Source organism: Hyperolius riggenbachi, chromosome 10 (assembly GCF_040937935.1).
Source record: "Hyperolius riggenbachi isolate aHypRig1 chromosome 10, aHypRig1.pri, whole genome shotgun sequence".
In the NCBI taxonomy this organism is placed as follows: domain Eukaryota; kingdom Metazoa; phylum Chordata; class Amphibia; order Anura; family Hyperoliidae; genus Hyperolius; species Hyperolius riggenbachi.
The window spans coordinates 222,828,444-222,845,427 of NC_090655.1; the positions used below are offsets into that span (position 1 = coordinate 222,828,444).

The following is a 16,984-nucleotide window of genomic DNA, read 5'->3' on the forward strand; positions in this document are numbered from 1 at the left end:
TTTTCCCTCCCCAAATTTTTTCTCCCCAAATGTTTTATGAATAGGGGCCAATGTAGCGAGGTTCACAGATAGGAAACTGTCAGGACCATGGTTCTGACATCACACTGTGGGAGAGGTTTCACCACAATATCAGCCATACAGAGCCCCCTTATGATCTGTTTGAGAAAAGGAATAGATTTCTCGTGGAAAAGGGGGGTATCAGCTACTGACTGGGATGAAGTTCAATTCTTGGTTATGGTTTTTCTTTAAGGATTTCGAATTATAATTATTTCAAAAGGAAGGATCTCTTTTTCATAGTAAAAATAAAATTATTTTACAGTATTTTTTCCATGATATTTTGCGGTTTCCCATTCATCCACTAGATGGCAGCAACGTCCTCCAGAGTCCCCTGAGGTAGGTTGACGGCACAGAAGCACAGTGCATTCTACTGATGGAAAAACAGGCCATTCTCCTATTCAGCCAGACGGTGGCAGTGTTACAGCGTGCACTGAGTTCGCAGGCAGGCGGAAGCGAGAGCGATTTACAATGGACAGCAGAAATGCATCAGCCACTTCCTGACTGGTTAGCATTGCTAGGAGACGCAGGTTGCGCTCCATGTGGGGTCACAGCAGGTAACCATGACGTCTCTGTGTAGCCATAGGCTGGGTACCTGTTGCAGGGAGACAGCAGATCATTCTATGGAGGGATTGGATAAACCCTCTCTGTGTATATGTGTTGATACTACTACCCATCTACGGAGATGTATACAGGTAATTTCTATCACTGGGACTGAGAGCTTCAGGAGGACCCTCTCCAGATCTCATTATATATCTGGGTTCTATGATCCCTTACACATAATGATTCAATCCCATTCAGAGCTAGGCATTATGGATGTGACTGAAAACATGAGCAGTTGTAGTGAAAATGATCCTTATTATGGTGTGTATATTACCTTAGAACTACTAACTGATTTGCTGGAGACTCGACTGGCTGACAAGTCCCACAATGCATTGCAGGAGTTTGATAGCCACAGTCATGATTCATAAAGGCAAATGCATTGTGGGACTTGTAGTTCCTTAACATCTGGAGACCAAGTTTGCAGATCACTGGTCTAGGGCTTCACCTCCAGTATAGCTTCCCTGGTGGTCTAGAGTGGGTCAAACAATGCAAAGTGGGGAATCCACTTGAGGGCCTAATTTAATGGCTCTGAGGGCCATATTTGGCCCGGGGGCCGGAGTTTGACATGTATGTACTAGATATTCAGGGAGACTCTAGAGGCCAATGAAGCACCAGCCCCTTCTAAACACATGGCTTCTGCATAGGGAGGGGATGGTCCTATCATGCTCACTGGTGGGAGAGTGGCAGAGGAAGCAGTAGCTGGCACAGCACTAGAAGTTCCCTGCTGTCATCAATGACATCAAAAATTTAACACCCCCTTGTGCCCACCATCAGAGGCTACCACCTCGCACTTCTCTTGAGCTTTTACCGGTGATGCATTCTGGACATATTGATTGTATACAGCAATTATGCAGCCTCGAGATGGTCCACTTATTCTAGCTCTAGACTAGACTTCTGAATTAATGCAAATGTATGTACATTTTTATGCAAATATGCGCAGCTTGAAATTGGACCAATCAATTTTAACCTGGGTGAGATCTTGATTGGTCCATTTTCAAACTGCATATATTTGCATAAAAATGTACATAAATTTGCATAAACCCGGAAGTATTTACATCTCATTGATCATCCCTACTCTAGACTAGATTATTCCAATACTCTCATCTGTGGTCTACCAATGCGTTATCTGGAAACACTCCAATCCACAGGAAATACTACTTTATGACTCAAACATCAATCTTCTCTCTTTTAGATGCTGCTTGGGAATGATGCATCATAGGAAGCTACACTTAAAGGAAACCAGAGCTGGAGAAGAAGAAAGAATCAATACTTACCTGGGGCTTCCTCCAGCCCCATAAGTCAGTCGTGGTCTTCTGCGCATGTGCGGGAGGTCCACACGTGCAGAAAACCACGACTGGTGTGACTGAGCTAGATTACCGGGACTAATTGCGGCCGAGCGGCAGACCCCGAGAGGACAGCAGGGGACTGCTTATAGGGCTGGAGGAAGCCCTGGGTAAGTATCTATTCTTTTTTCTTCTCCAGCTCTGGTACACTTTAAAGCTGAATTATTGCAAATGCTTTCTGCAATATTATGTCTTTATACAGGATTTCTCACAGGCTTTTTCTCACAAACTATCTTCCTAAATCAGTATAACACTCTCCAACCCCGGTAATGTTCAAACACACCACTCGAAACCTCATTTTTTTCCAACAAAGTTGTAATCGGACAAAGGTAGCTGGCTACCAAACTGCCGTGTTTCCAGCCAAGATACGCATAAAGCACATAAGATGGCCATACACTTATCAATTTTCTTGTCTATACCTGGCCGATTTGATCACTTTGATCGAATCAACTAGTTATCATTGCTGCAGGAGGCCTAATCAATTATTAGATAGATCAATCGGTCCAGACAGAAAATCAAGGCCGGCGGGTCGAGAGCAGCAGCAGTTCAACGGCCCATAGGGTTGCGCTGGTATGAACAGTGCAACTCTACGGTTTGATCGATTTTTTTTTTTATAGATTTCACTCAGAATGTGTATGGCACACATCAGATTCCTGTCAGATTTGATTTGACAGGAATCTATCTGATGTTCAAATCTAGTGACCATCTATAAGTGTATGGTCAGCGTTACTCGTACAGCTTACGACCTTGCCTCTCCCCATTACCTTCTGTGTCCACTACTTATCCTGGATACTATAAGTTCAAATGGGCACGGCTCCCTCTCCTGTTTCATCTTAGTATTGCTGTATCTTCTGAATAGCAGATTCCTGTGTCCTTTACACACACTGGGCACCATCCAATTCACTTTTTGTCTAATTCAAATACACTTTTTCTCCTAGGAGATCATTTTTCATATATGTTTAACCACTTAAGGACCATGGGCTTAAACCCCCCCCCCCCCCCCCCCCCTAAAGACCAGGCCATTTTTCACAAATTGGGCCACTGCAGCTTTAAAGGGCAACTGAAGAGAGTGGTATATGGAGGCTGCCATGTTTATTTCCTTTTAAGCAATACCAGTTGCCTGGCAGCTCTGCTGATCCTCTGCCTCTAATACTATTAGCCATAGCCCCTGAACAAGCATGCAGCAGATCAGGTGTTTCAGACTTTAAAGTCAGATCTGACAAGACTAGCTGCATGCTTGTTTCTGGTGTAAGTCAGATACTACTGCAGAGAAATAGACCAGCAGGGCTGCCAGGCAACTGATATTGTTTAAAAGGAAATAAATATGGCAGCCTCCGTATACCTCTTACTTCAGTTCTCCTTTAAGGCCTCGCTGCAGGGCCACACAACTCAGCACACAAGTGATTCCCCACCACCTCCTTTTCTGCCCACCAACAGAGATCTCTGCTGGTGGGCAAGAATCATCCCCAGGATGTTTTTTTTAAATAAATATTTATGTTATTATTTTAATAAGAAAAAATAGTGTTTTTTTTATTTTTGTGGAATGCTCTCCCTCCCCCCGCCAGCCAATCAGTGCGCTCGGCTGTCATAGGCTTCAGCCAATGACAGCGGATCGCTGTGGTGCCTCCCAGGGGGACAGCTGTGTTAGACAGCTGTCCCAAGTACAGCGCTGCCATAGATCGCAGTGCTGTACAGCAATAAAAGATGGCGGTTTCGCCATCTAACAGTCTCCGAGCAGCGATCGCTGCTGGTAGACTGAAGGTGGAGCGGAGCTCCGTCATCCAAGCGGATATGCACGCGCATTAGCGCGCGCGGTCTCCAGCAAGACACTCCCCCAGGACTTTACCATGATCGGCGTTAGACGGTCCTGGTTGAGCCACCGCGTTCACACCCATCAACGTGATACTTGTCCTCTAGAGGTTAAAATAGCTGGTAGTTTAAAAGGCGTTTTATTTATAAGATGTGGAAATATCACCTTGGAAAGAGAGAATTTGAATAAGGGCCCAATGTGTTAAACTTAATTGTGGTGATCCACTACACCCTTGTTTGTCCACTTAAAGATGGCCATCCACTCATCGATTTTCTCATTCGATTCCTTGCATATTGGATTTATCTGCAGGGGATTGATTGATGGCCTATAGCTTTGCACTGCATTGAACAGTGCAGCTCTGCAGTTCCATCGACTTTCAGTAGACTCCCTGCTGGAATCTATTGGAAATGAATGTGCAGTGTATGGTAGGAGTCAATTCTTTTCAGATTCTTTTGCAACATCGGGTGGAAATCTATAACTCCAGTGAAAATAATGTAATAAAAAAAAGTGCTTGATTTTTACAATAGTTATGTATAAATGATTTAGTCAGTGTTTGTTCATTTTAAAATCTTTCCTCTCCCTGATTTATGCTCAGACATTTATCACACGGTGACATTTTTACTGCTGGCAGGTGATGTCTCTGGAAGAAAATGCTGCTTGCTTTTTTGGCAGTTGGAAACAGCTGTTATTTCCCACAATGCAACAAGGCTCCCACAGTGTGATGTCAGTACCTCAGTGCTGTGAGGTGGTGACATCACACTGTGGGAGAGGTTTCACCACAATATCAGCCATACAGAGCCCCCTGATGATCTGTTTGAGAAAAGGAATAGATTTCTCATGGGAAAGGGGGTATCAGCTACTGATTGGGATGAAGTTCAATTCTTGGTTACGGTTTCTCTTTAAGTTGTTTCTAAAATATTTATTTGTACAATGCCCTGGAAAATGTTGGCACTGCATGAACCAGTATCAATAATAATAAATATTGATAATAACGCTAAATGCACACCACCTGTAGCTCTTTTTAGGGGCAAACTTTTTATGATCATTGGCTGGTAGTTCATATCTGCAATTCACTCACGGGGTGGGTGGGAAATAATGAATTCAAAATCTGTTTTTTTTGTGTGTGTGTTTTATAGGTCAGATGAAGATGGAGAAGGAGAAGAACCGCATGGTGAAAATATTAGACCTCACCCTGGAGGTCATCTGCCTATTGGCTGGAGAGGTGAGGAGGATTCTGGGAGTGTCACATGACCACTTATTTCTGTTACAGTGCACCTGAAGTGAGAGGGATATGGATGCTGCCATATTTATTTCCTTTTAAAGTGGACCTGAACTGTTGTACAGGGCAGAAGGAAAACAGAGAAATGCACCCTGTATGTATTTAGAGAGTTTAGCCTGTATAATCCCCCCTCATTTGTCACTAATCATCACCGTAATTTGATCTCTTCAGCTGTATCAGCTCAGGAATCTCCTCTGCCATGGCAGAGCAGCTAATTTCTAAACACAGGATGCTAACAATATGTCTTCTTCCATAAAAGCAGGAAGTAGATACACTGCAGATTTATTGCAGGATTTCTCTCAGCTGTAATAAAGAAATGTTTTTCTTTAAAGGTTATTATGCTGTTGCTAATCTTTTACAGCAGAGAGGAAGTTCTGAGTTCAGGTCCACTGTAAATAATACAAGTTGCCTGGCTGTCCTGCTGATCTTTCATGCATCAGTAGAGCCTGAATCGCACACCTAAAACCAGCATGCAGGTAATCTTGTCAAACTTAAAGGTGGCCACTAATGATCCAATTTCTAGCGAAAAATTGTTTGAGTGATCAGAAATTCCGATCGGAAGTGAAATCATTCACTACACCATCAACGAACCAATCTTTGCTTCCTATCTATTACAACCAACAAGAAAATTCAAATTTTGGTGCAACAAAAATCCAATCGGACGATTTTGTAATCGTCTGTAATTGATTGTGCCCATCAACAGAGATTATTTACAACCAATGTGATCAGAATTTCTGATCGCTCTAACGATTGTTCGCTAGAAATTGGACCGTTAGTGGCCACCTTAAGTCAAACATCTAATCAGCATTCTTGTTAGGGTCTATGGTTAAAGGAGAACTGTAGTGAGAGGTATATGGAGGCTGCCATATTTGTTTCCATTTAAGCAATACCAGTTGCCTGGCTAACCTGCTAATCATCTGCCTCTAATACTTTCAGCCATAGGCCCTGAACAAGCATACAGCAGATCAGGTGTTTCTGACAATTTTGACAGATATGACAAGATTAGCCACATGCCTGTTCCTGGTGTGATTCAGACACTTCTTCAGTCAAATAGACCAGCAGAGCTGCCAGGTAACTGGTATTGCTTAAAAGGAAATAAATATGGCAGCCTCCATATACTTCTCACTACAGTTCTCCTTTAAAGTAAATGTTTTAGAGACAGAGAATCAACTAGACAGCCAGGCACTTTGCATTGTTTAAAAGGAAATAAATATGTCAGCCTCCATATCCCTCTCACTTAAAGCGGACCCAAACCAAACATTTTTTTAATTCAGAATATTTAGTTGCACCACTCTGACACATACAAAGAAAAATTAACACTCCTACAAGCCTATGAGCATTTCAGTGCATGCTTTTCACCCTTCTCTTTTCATAACTAGGGTTATACAGGTGGCAGCCATTACATCTGAGCTTAGTAGGAGGTTTTAGAACATGGGTGTGTTTGTCATCAGCTCCCCTCCCTCACAAGGGCATCGTGTATGTGAAATCTCACACAAGCTGAGATCCCCTCCCCTGTGACATCATCAGTAGCAGCCTGTGTTTTGTTTTTGTTTCTTATCTCCTCCACCAGTCTGCCGGATTCTGTCCCGGCAATATGAAAGGAAGGGAGGGGTTCCTCCAATAAATGTAAAATATTTTATATTTGTCATCATGCAGCTGAAAAGGGCTGCTATTTATTATTATAAGTTAGAAAATAGATTTTATTTCTGAAATCTTGTATTTTTAATTTGGGTTCACTTTAAGGTCCCCTTTAAAAAAACACACCTGAGTGGAGGGTAGGGTGAGGAAGAATCTGGGGGTATCACATGACATCAGTCTTCTCTCTACTAATAAAAAAGGTCCAGCAAAAGGAGTTTTTGTTAACATGCATTATGAAAACCAAATGAAATCTTGATTGACAGGATTGCATAGCAGTGAAGAAAGCATCAGGTGAGCCACTGTCACCTCTCACCCTGCCCCCACCTCACTCACAGACAACTGAGAGAAGCAATGGCAGGAAAATCCTGGAGGTCATCGGCAGGATCACAGAGCTGATGACAGGAGAGGTGAGCATTGCTGGGAATTATGGGACGTTGTCCAGTAACACAAGGGTGTGTCAGGGTGGTAACTATATGATTTGTGTGTGTGTGTCAGATTCCCATAAGGTGTCAGGATGTTGCTTTATATTTCACCATGGAAGAGTGGGAATATTTAGAAGGACACAAAAATCTCTACAAGGAAGTCGTGATGGAGAATCAGCCACTCCTAGCATCGCCAGGTAAGAGTAGACTTCCATTTCTTTTAAAGGAGAGAGCAATATAAAGGGTCCCCCTAGAACCTCTATCATCTGACTTAGGCCTCTTGCACACTACTTGCGATTCCGATTTACGTTTTTTTAACCGATTTTAACATGCGATTCTGATTTATGATTTTTAATAGTTACTGCATGCTGCGTTTTTTCTGCGTTTTTTTCTTTTGATAGCATCCAGGGAAACTCGGAATTGCAAATTGGATTTGCAGTGTGCAGGGGGCCTTAAAGTGTACTCAAGGAAATGATGAGAGAAATGTGTGTATGTACAGTGCCACACATATTAATAACCAGGCTGTTTTACTACTTTTAGTTTTATTTTTCTACCTGAAAGAGTTAATTTTCAGGCATGCAAGTGACAGCTTCTGTCTTGTCAGTTCCTGGTCAGAAATATAGTAAACGTCATTGATAAGCAAATTAGCGCCATAAAAGTTTTCCTGGCAAAATACAACTTCTGAGGCAGGGAGAGATAAAATACATGAACTATTGACCTTTTTCTAACTCTGGGGCACTTAAATGGATGCCACGGTACAGAGACAACAAAACATTCAACCTACTTTGTGAATGTTTAAATATAAAATAAAACCATGGGGTATCTAAAAAAAAAAAAAAGATAATTTTTAGGAGTTGGAGGATAAATACAATTGTTTATCTCATCGGTTGATTTTTACTTTAAAGGACTACGATCACAAAAAAAAATTGTAAAATTTAAGATACGAACATACATATAGAAAGTGCATTATGAATTACTTTTTTCCTGTCTAGCTATCACACATTTTAGAGAGACACTGAAGTGAAAAAAAAATTAATTATGATATAATGATTTGTATGTGTAGTACAGCTAAGAAATAAAACATTAGAAGCAGAGATATGAGTCTAATATTGTTTCCAGTACAGGAAGAGTTAAGAAACTCCAGTTGTTATCTATGCAAAAGAGCCATTGAGCTCCATGACTTTTAAAGTCGAGAGCTCTGTTTTCTCAACTGTCAGTCACTGTATTTTCTTTGTCTCTCCAGAAGAAAAGTTCACTAGCCTGCTCTGTAAAATCATTTAGAATGATGAGTAGTGTGTAAACTGCAAATATTACAGCTTGATGCAATGTTATAAAAAAAACACTATATAACTGAAAATAAAAATATGAGAATATTTTCTTTGCTACTAATATTCTAGTAATTATCCCTACTACACAACCTATTCATTATATCATAATTTTTTTTTTCGCTTTAGTGTCTCTTCAACTGAATTATATTTCACATTGCACTGCTGCGAAGAGTTAAAACGCCTCAATTTTTCAGCATATGGTGTAAAAGATGCCTCAGCCATAGACCCTGATCAAGGATACAAATCAGATATTTCTGACAAAATTCTGACAAGATTAGCTGCATGCTTGTTTTAGGTGTGTGATTCAGATACCACTGACCAGAAAGATGAGCAGAACTCTGAGATAACTAGTATTAGGAAATAATATGGCAGCCACCATATACCTCTCATCTCCGGTGTAATGTCTGATCCCGCTGCCTCAAATATGCCCTCCATGGCAGACATCACTTCCTCATTGCGCAGAGAATCGGCAGCACAATCAGACACTGCACAGCTCAGACTATGCTTCTGCAGAGCTGCCCTCTGATGGTTATAAATCCGCAGCACTTCCGTGCTGTCAATGGGTGTGCAACTAAAAGCTACTGTGAGGCTAGCTGCACACATAACAGAAACGCTAGCATCACGTAAAACTCTGCGTTTTATGCACCAATGTTACTCAATGGGCCGCATATAAACCAAATGGGTATGCGTTTGTACTTTGGTGTTTTAAAATGCTAGTTTTGTTGCATATTATGTATAAATACATCAAAAACGCACATAATGAAAGTCAATGGAAATGCAATGTTTTGCATTTTGTATGCATTTTTATGTGTTTTTTTTTTTTTAAATAAAGTTTTCTGATGTATTTCCGCTTCCTATTGTGTTCCTAGTGATTTGAATAAATGTAAATATAAAAACGTATACAGAACGCATATGCGTTTTACAAATGTGAACCGCAAAAGCATTAAAACACACACAAAAAGCTTGAAAACGCATCTGCGTTAAAGTGAATGGGAACCGAATTTTAAAAAATGAGACCGATACTTACCCAAGGAGAAGGAAGGCTCTGGGTCCTATAGAGCCTTCCCGATCCTCTCCTGGTCCCCTCGTTCCAGTGCTGGCTCGCCCGGTAGCAGTATTTGACGAAATTAGTCAAATACTGCTTTACCCGGCCGAAGGAGGCTTCAGAAGTCTTCAGGGAGCCTGAGTGCTCCTGAAGAAGGGCGGCCCTGTACTGCGCCTGCGCAAGCACGCTCTCTTGCACACTCACGCCTGTGCAGTATGGAGCCGCACGTCTTTGGGAGGTCACAGCTCCCGAAGACTTACAAATACCCTTTCGGCGGGGGATTGAAACGGGGGTGGGGGTGGGGGGAGCCAGCACGGGATAGAGAGCTCCGAGAGAGGAGACGGAAGGCTCTATATGACCCAGAGCCTTCCCTCTCCTTAGGTAAGTATTTGCTTAATTTTTTTTAAATGCGGGATCCCATTCACTTTAAAAAAACGCAAATGCAATAGAAACGCTAAAAAACGCACACAACATTAACATAAAACGCAGCCTTTCATGTTATGTTTTGTGTGCACCCAGCCTGAATGTGTAGTACCATCAGAGACAAGGAGAGAGGACTGGAACAAACATCACCTGCGTATCTCTCATACACTGCAGCTGAGAAGCGTTTATTGATCAATGTATTACTGGATCTGTTTGGGAAAGCCAGCTACTCCTCCACTGTAACAAGCAGCTGCCTTCCAGCAACAATAAAACATAAATCCTGGAGCTGCCTGAGCTCTTCCTCTGTCACTCATCCCACAGAACCTGCTCCCTTCCCTTCTTTCCTCCTGTCCTACCTTGACTTTCCAAATACTTTGTGCAATAATGAATATAGTAATAATTATACAAATATAATGTTGTATCTGTAATGTCTGATCGTGTTGCCTTCACCAATGGCCTCCACAGGAAGCACTCTGCAGCCAGCCAATCACAAGACGACACCTCCTGTGCAGCTCAGGGGCAGCTTGGGCAGTTTAAAATGACTGCATTTGCGCATGTGTTAAACTAGCATGGAAAAAGTTGTGTGATTTTGCGCAACTTCATGGGATTTTGCTACTGCAAATGAGCAGCATAATTTGAAGGGCAGCGTGATCAGACACATCACGATTCTTTTTGTCCCTGGCTCCACCTTTATTTATAGAAATAGCCAACGTCAAATCACCCATGACAGGAAATGTGCATAAGGACCTAGGAGGTTGCTATGTCTCCCCTCCTTCTTTACTGCCACCACCCACTGCTGACAGCCATAGCGAGCCAGTATGTAAAGTAGGAAAGTAACTCCACACTTATGGGGTGTCCCTCTGCTCAGTAAAAATTACGATAAAGTCAACCTAATCCTTTAAAATGAGATAAAACTGGGTCAACTTGACAGTATTAAAGCAAATATAAAGCGAAAATAAACTTATGAGATAATAAATTGTATGCGTAGTACAGATAACAAATAGAACATTAGTAGCGGGGAAAAAAAAGTCTCATGTTGTTTTCCAGTACGGGAAAAGTTAAAACAGTTGAATTGTTATCTATGCAAAAAAGCTTCCTGAGCTATTCCACCAACTTGGTTGAACTCAGTCCTGTTTTTGAAATAGTTTATCAAACAGCCAAGAAACAGCGAGATACAACTTGAGATAATTTTTACTGCAGGAAAGTTCAAAAGGTCATTAGTTCTGCGCTGTTTTACAGCTTAAAATACAGAGTGTGGTTTCTAAACTGCCAATATGACAGAATGATGCAATATTATAAATAAAGCTATATAGCTGAATATAAAAACATGAGACTTTTCTTTACTACTGATGATCTACAGTATTAATTATCCGTACTACACATACAATTCATTACATTATAAGCTTATTTTCACTTCACTGTCACTTTAAGTGTCTTTGATTTCTACAGATGTATCAGCTAACATAACTCTATCAAAGAGATGTACAGGTCCTCTTTATCCCCAGGATTCTGCATTGGAGGACAGACAAACACAAAAACCTTTTGAGGTAAGTGGAGTGACAGCTCTTCTAAAATACAGTTTAAATAAAGTGTGTCAGTTATTTACAGTTACTCTTCTTAATGAAATGTGTAATTCATGTTGTTTTTGTGTATCAGGGTGAAAATTGTATTCCTTTTAAAGCAGAATCTATAGATGGTGAAGGAGAGACAAGTGTGGAGGGTAATTTGCCATCCAAGATGGAGGAGATTGCTCCAGAGATCCTCATGGGTGAGAAATAGCTTCAGCATTTTTTGTGCCTGAAATACTGTATTTTTCGGAATATAAGACGCACCGGAGTATAAAACACACCTAGGTTTAGAAGGTAAAAACCTGGGGAATATATATATATATATATATATATATATATATATATATATATATATATATATATATATATATATATATATATATATATATATATACACATACATACATATACAAATACATATACACACTAAAACCTGGTGCGTTCTTGTTCTAGGAAAGTCTTGTATATGTTCTCCCCCATTGTCCTCCTATGTTCACTATGCGTCCCCTCCTGTCTTCCTGTGTTTGTCCATGTGTCCCCTCCTGCCCCTGTGTGGTCCTCCTGACCAAATGTGTCCCCCCCCTGTCCTGTGTGTGTGTCCTCCAGTACCCCTGTGTGGTCCTTCAGTCCCCCTGTGTCCCCTCCTGTGTGGAGGGAGCTACAGGAAGAGCAGGAAGAGACGCCATACAGCACATGTGAATTGACATTTTTTATATGCGCATTGTTTTGAACAAATTGTAAGTGCACTACTTTTACTATATTCATTTATTAAATGGTTTTACGCTATGTTGGGCCTGTTTGGAGCATTTATTAGGTGAAGAGCAAAGGCAGCCATCGCCCATCGGAATGTCATTAAGCGATATCTGCTGGTCTGTGAGGGGTCAGCCCCAGTTCTGGTGAGCGCATTGTTGTGCATGCAGCCGCAAAGTGATTTAGGTGTGGGCACCAGATACTGGCACGTTTATGGTGGAGTGTGATATTGAAGCTCTAAAAGGTTTTACACTATGTGTATGTTTTTTAATTTTAACTTTATTGCGAGTTGCTGAGAATGGAGGAAGATCTGGAGTAAAGTGTCGTGGATCAATTTGAGCTTTACTTGCTGTCTGTGATTGGTCAGCAAGAACATCTGGTGAGCGTATACATTTGTTTTATAGTGACGGAGGAGTGTTGAGCACGTTTTTGCACAGCACTGGAATAATATATGGTGGATGGACATTAAGAAGTCTGAGTAAAAACAGGACTTCACTATGTTCCTCTTTTTTGTCTTTCTCCTTACATGTGAGGCTCAGTGACCTCGGATGAATAATTGGGGATCAAAGGAGAGAACAGAGACTATGGGCCATATGCAATTCACTTTTTCACCTGAGTTTTCTCCTAGGTGAAATTTTAAAACTTGTCAATAAACTGCCTTTTAAACAACCAGCAAGCAAACAAATACTCAAAATAATGTTGATCATACTTTTTCACTTACTTTTTGGTACTTTTACAATTACAAAGTGCTAAAAAGTTATTATAAAACGAAGATGAAAAATTTTCTCCTAGGAGAAAACTCAGGTGAAAAAGTGAATTGCATATGGCCCTATATGTTTGTATGAACTGATTGGAGGATCACATTCAGGTCATTTGTATTCTGTAGATCGCTTATGCAGTTTACAGTGGTGTGAAAAACTATTTGCCCCCTTCCTGATTTCTTATTCTTTTGCATGTTTGTCACACTTAAATGTTTCTGCTCATCAAAAACCTTTAACTATTAGTCAAACATAACATAATTCAACACAAAATGCAGTTTTAAATGATGGTTTTTATTATTTAGTGAGAAAAAAAACTCAAAACCTACATGGCCCTGTGTGAAAAAGAAATTGCCCCTTGAACCTAATAACTGGTTGGGCCACCCTTAGCAGCAATATCTGCAATCAAGCGTTTGCGACAACTTGCAACGAGTCTTTTACAGCGCTCTGGGGGAATTTTGGCTCACTCATCTTTGCAGAATTGTTGTAATTCAGCTTTATTTGAGGGTTTTCTAGCATGAACCACCTTTTTAAGGTCATGCCACAACATCTCAATAGGATTCAGGTCAGGACTTTGACTAGGCCACTCCAAAGTCTTCATTTTGTTTTTCTTCAGCCATTCAGAGGTGGATTTGCTGGTGTGTTTTGGGTCATTGTCCTGCGGCAGCACCCAAGATCGCTTCAGCTTGAGTTGACGAACAGATGGCTAGACATTCTCCTTCAGTATATTTTGGTAGACAGTAGAATTCATGGTTCCATCTATCACAGCAAGCCTTCCAGGTCCTGAAGCAGCAAAACAACCCCAGACCATCACACTACCACCACCATATTTTACTGTTGGTATGATGTTCTTTTGCTGAAATGCTGTGTTACTTCTACGCCTGATGTAACGGGACACGCACCTTCCAAAAAGTTCAACTTTTGTCTCGTCGGTCCACAAGGTATTTTCCAAAAAGTCTTGGCAATCATTGAGATGTTTTTTAGCAAAATTGAGACGAGTCTTAATGTTCTTTTTGCTTAAAAGTGGTTTGCGCCTTGGATATCTGTCATGCAGGCCGTTTTTGCCCAGTCTCTTTCTTATGGTGGAGTCGTGAACACTGACCTTAACTGAGGCAAGTGAGGCCTGCAGCTCTTTAGATGTTGTCCTGGGGTCTTTTGCGGCCTCTCGGATGAGTTTTCTCCGCGCTCTTGGGGTGATTTTGGTCGGCTGGCCACTCCTGGGAAGGTTCTTCACTGTTCCATGTTTTTGCCATTTGTGGATAATGGCTCTCACTGTGGTTCGCTGGAGTCCCAAAGCTTTAGAAATGGCTTTATAACCTTTACCAGACTGATAGATCTCAATTACAGTACTTTTGTTCTCATTTGTTCCTGAATTTCTTTGGATCTTGGCATGATGTCTAGCTTTTGAGGTGCTTTTGGTCTACTGCTCTGTGTCAGATATCTCCTATTTAAATGATTTCTTGATTGAAACGTGTGGCAGTAATTAGGGCTGGGGCTGACTACAGAAATTGAACTCAGGTGTGATAAACCACAGTTAAGTTATTTTTTAACAAGGGGGGCAATCATTTTTTCACACAGGGCCATGTAGGTTTTGAGTTTTTTTTCTCACTAAATAATAAAAACCATCATTTAAAACTGCATTTTGTGTTCAATTATGTTATCTTTGACTGATAGTTAACGTTTTTTGATGAGTAGAAACATTTAAGTGGGACAAACATGCAAAAGAATAAGAAATCAGGAAGGGGGCAAATAGTTTTTCACACCACTGTATATAATAGTATTATAGGGCCCTCCTGTGTGTGTCTGTGTCCACTCCTGCTCCCCTATGTGTGTGTCCTTGCCGCCTTCAGCCCTCGTGTTGTCCTCCAGTCCCCTGTCCCTTCCTGTCCTCCTTTCTGTGTCCCGTCCAGCCCCCTCCCCCCTCCGCATGTCTCCACTCCCCCGAGTAACAACTGTAGAGCGACTCACCTTCCTATGGATTACAGCGTTGGGTGGTCCTCTCCGTCTCCAACATGTTAACGCTACCCCTGTAAAACAATAGTTAGCGGCTTCCCCTAGTAACGGCTCCTGTTAATGACTCATCGGCTTCTGTTAATTAGTCAAATGAGTCATTAACAGGCGCCATCACTAGGGGAAGCAGTGTGGTATGTGAGATGTCTGCAGATTGCCGCCGCTGGAGGAAGGTGAGCCGCTCTGCCTGCTATCTATTCTTTTACAGGGGTGGCGCTGACATGTTGGAGGCGGAGAGGACAACCCAATGGTGGAATCAATAGGGAGGTGAGTCGCTCTGCAGTTATTGTTACTCAGGCGGAGCGGAGAGACATGCAGGAATCAGGAGCACCACACGGGGACAAGGCAGGGAGTCCCCGACGTAGCGGCGGTTCGTATCGGCGGGCGTTTTTAAGTTCGGGATTCCCTGTCTTTGGAATTTAAGACGCAGGGACTTTTACTTCCCATTTTTTGGGAAGAAAAAGTGCGTCTTATATTCTGAAAAACACGGTAAATGAAACTTCCAGCAGGGGGAGCCCCTCATAGTGGCCATAGCAAGAATGCAGACCTGAGAAATCGAACGCAGAGATCTAACTACTAGAGTCGGTACAGCCAAGTCTCCGGTATCCGACATTGGCAGGGATCACCAGGTTCTGGATACATGCGCATACCGGTTGCATAAGCAACTGGCCTTAAAAGCACGGACCTCAACCCCCAGCCCCCCCCCCCCCCCCCATATGTATCATAAATTGCTCACTGAGTGTCCAGCGCCCTCTTCTAACCTTCCTGATGCTCATAGCGGCTTTCCAAGGTCTTCCCTGCACAGCTCCCGATGTGTCACCTGACCCACGTCAGATCACGTGACACACCGGGACCCATGCACGGATGCCGGGAAGCCACTAGGCCCAAAATCATAGTCCCTGTTATCCCCTCAGCATGCTGGTTACTTAAGACTTGCAGTTGCTTGTGTTCCGGATAACGAGGACTTTGCAGAAATTGGAGGAAGAAGCTGCAGGATTGTCTAAAGTCCAATTCCACTGATTATTATCTCCCCTTCCACGTAATCTGGAGATGGACCCCAAAACTCTGCCTCAGAAAACCTCCCTTAATACCCATCTATAGGAGTCATTAAAGGTAACCTGAGATGAACAGGTACCTTTAAAATAAACATACCCCCGGAAAGTTTATGCCAAACACAGGCTATTCCTTTTTGTTGCTCTCCTGGGCTCATTTCATTCTTAATTTTTCAAAATCCAAGATGGCTGCCATCTGCTTTTGGGTCAGTGTCACTGTGTGTAAAGTTCTCTATCAAATAATGTATGCAGGGACATATATATATTAGGAAAAAACACTGCAGACATATACACACACAGGTACAATTACCTTTACTTATGCCTGTAAAACCAAAGACAAGCACAGCTGCTGCTGCTGCATTTGATCTGTGTACAGTCATCAAAGCAGTAGAGCAGTGTCCCTGTATGATCCTGGCTCAGATGGACAGAGTAAGTGTGTAAATCAAGCTGGGACACTAATTAGCTGCATAGATAAATAAACCTATGTTTACTGAGCTGCTTCTCCCATCACAGGTACTGTCCTCTATGATGCAGTTCAGCACACAGATAGGGAGAGCACCGGCAGAGAGGGGGGCGGGCTTGAGCAGAACACAGGCAGAGTGGGGGGCGGGCTTGAGCTGAACACAGGCAGAGAGGGGGGCGGGCTTGAGCAGAACACAGACAGAGGGTGGGGCTTGAGCAGAGCACTGGCAGAAAGGGGGGGTGGGCTTGAGCAGAACACAGGCAGAGGGGGGGGGGCAGGCTTGAGCAGAACACAGGCAGAGAGGGGGGCAGGCTTGAGCAGACTGCTCTCACAGATAGGTAGAACACAGGCAGAGAGGGGGGCGGGCTTGAGCTGAACACAGGCAGAGAGGGGGGCGGGCTTGAGCAGAACACAGACAGAGGGTGGGGCTTGAGCAGA

The 16,984-nt window shown here is 42.4% G+C and overlaps 1 protein-coding gene across 7 annotated transcripts in view; it reads left to right on the top strand.

The window, feature by feature from the left end:
• Positions 1-523: 523 nt before the first annotated feature.
• Positions 524-16,984, top strand: part of LOC137534589 (oocyte zinc finger protein XlCOF7.1-like) — a 33,949-nt gene continuing 17,488 nt past the window's right edge. For 4 of the 7 annotated variants that reach the window (XM_068256159.1, XM_068256160.1, XM_068256161.1 and 1 more), the window contains exons 1-6: positions 524-611; positions 4,947-5,032; positions 6,991-7,134; positions 7,223-7,346; positions 11,395-11,492; positions 11,602-11,713. In XM_068256159.1, the coding sequence (XP_068112260.1) occupies positions 539-611; positions 4,947-5,032; positions 6,991-7,134; positions 7,223-7,346; positions 11,395-11,492; positions 11,602-11,713 (637 nt within the window). In that variant the 5' untranslated portion in view covers positions 524-538. The other 3 variants (XM_068256162.1, XM_068256164.1, XM_068256163.1) reach the window with 3 other exon arrangements.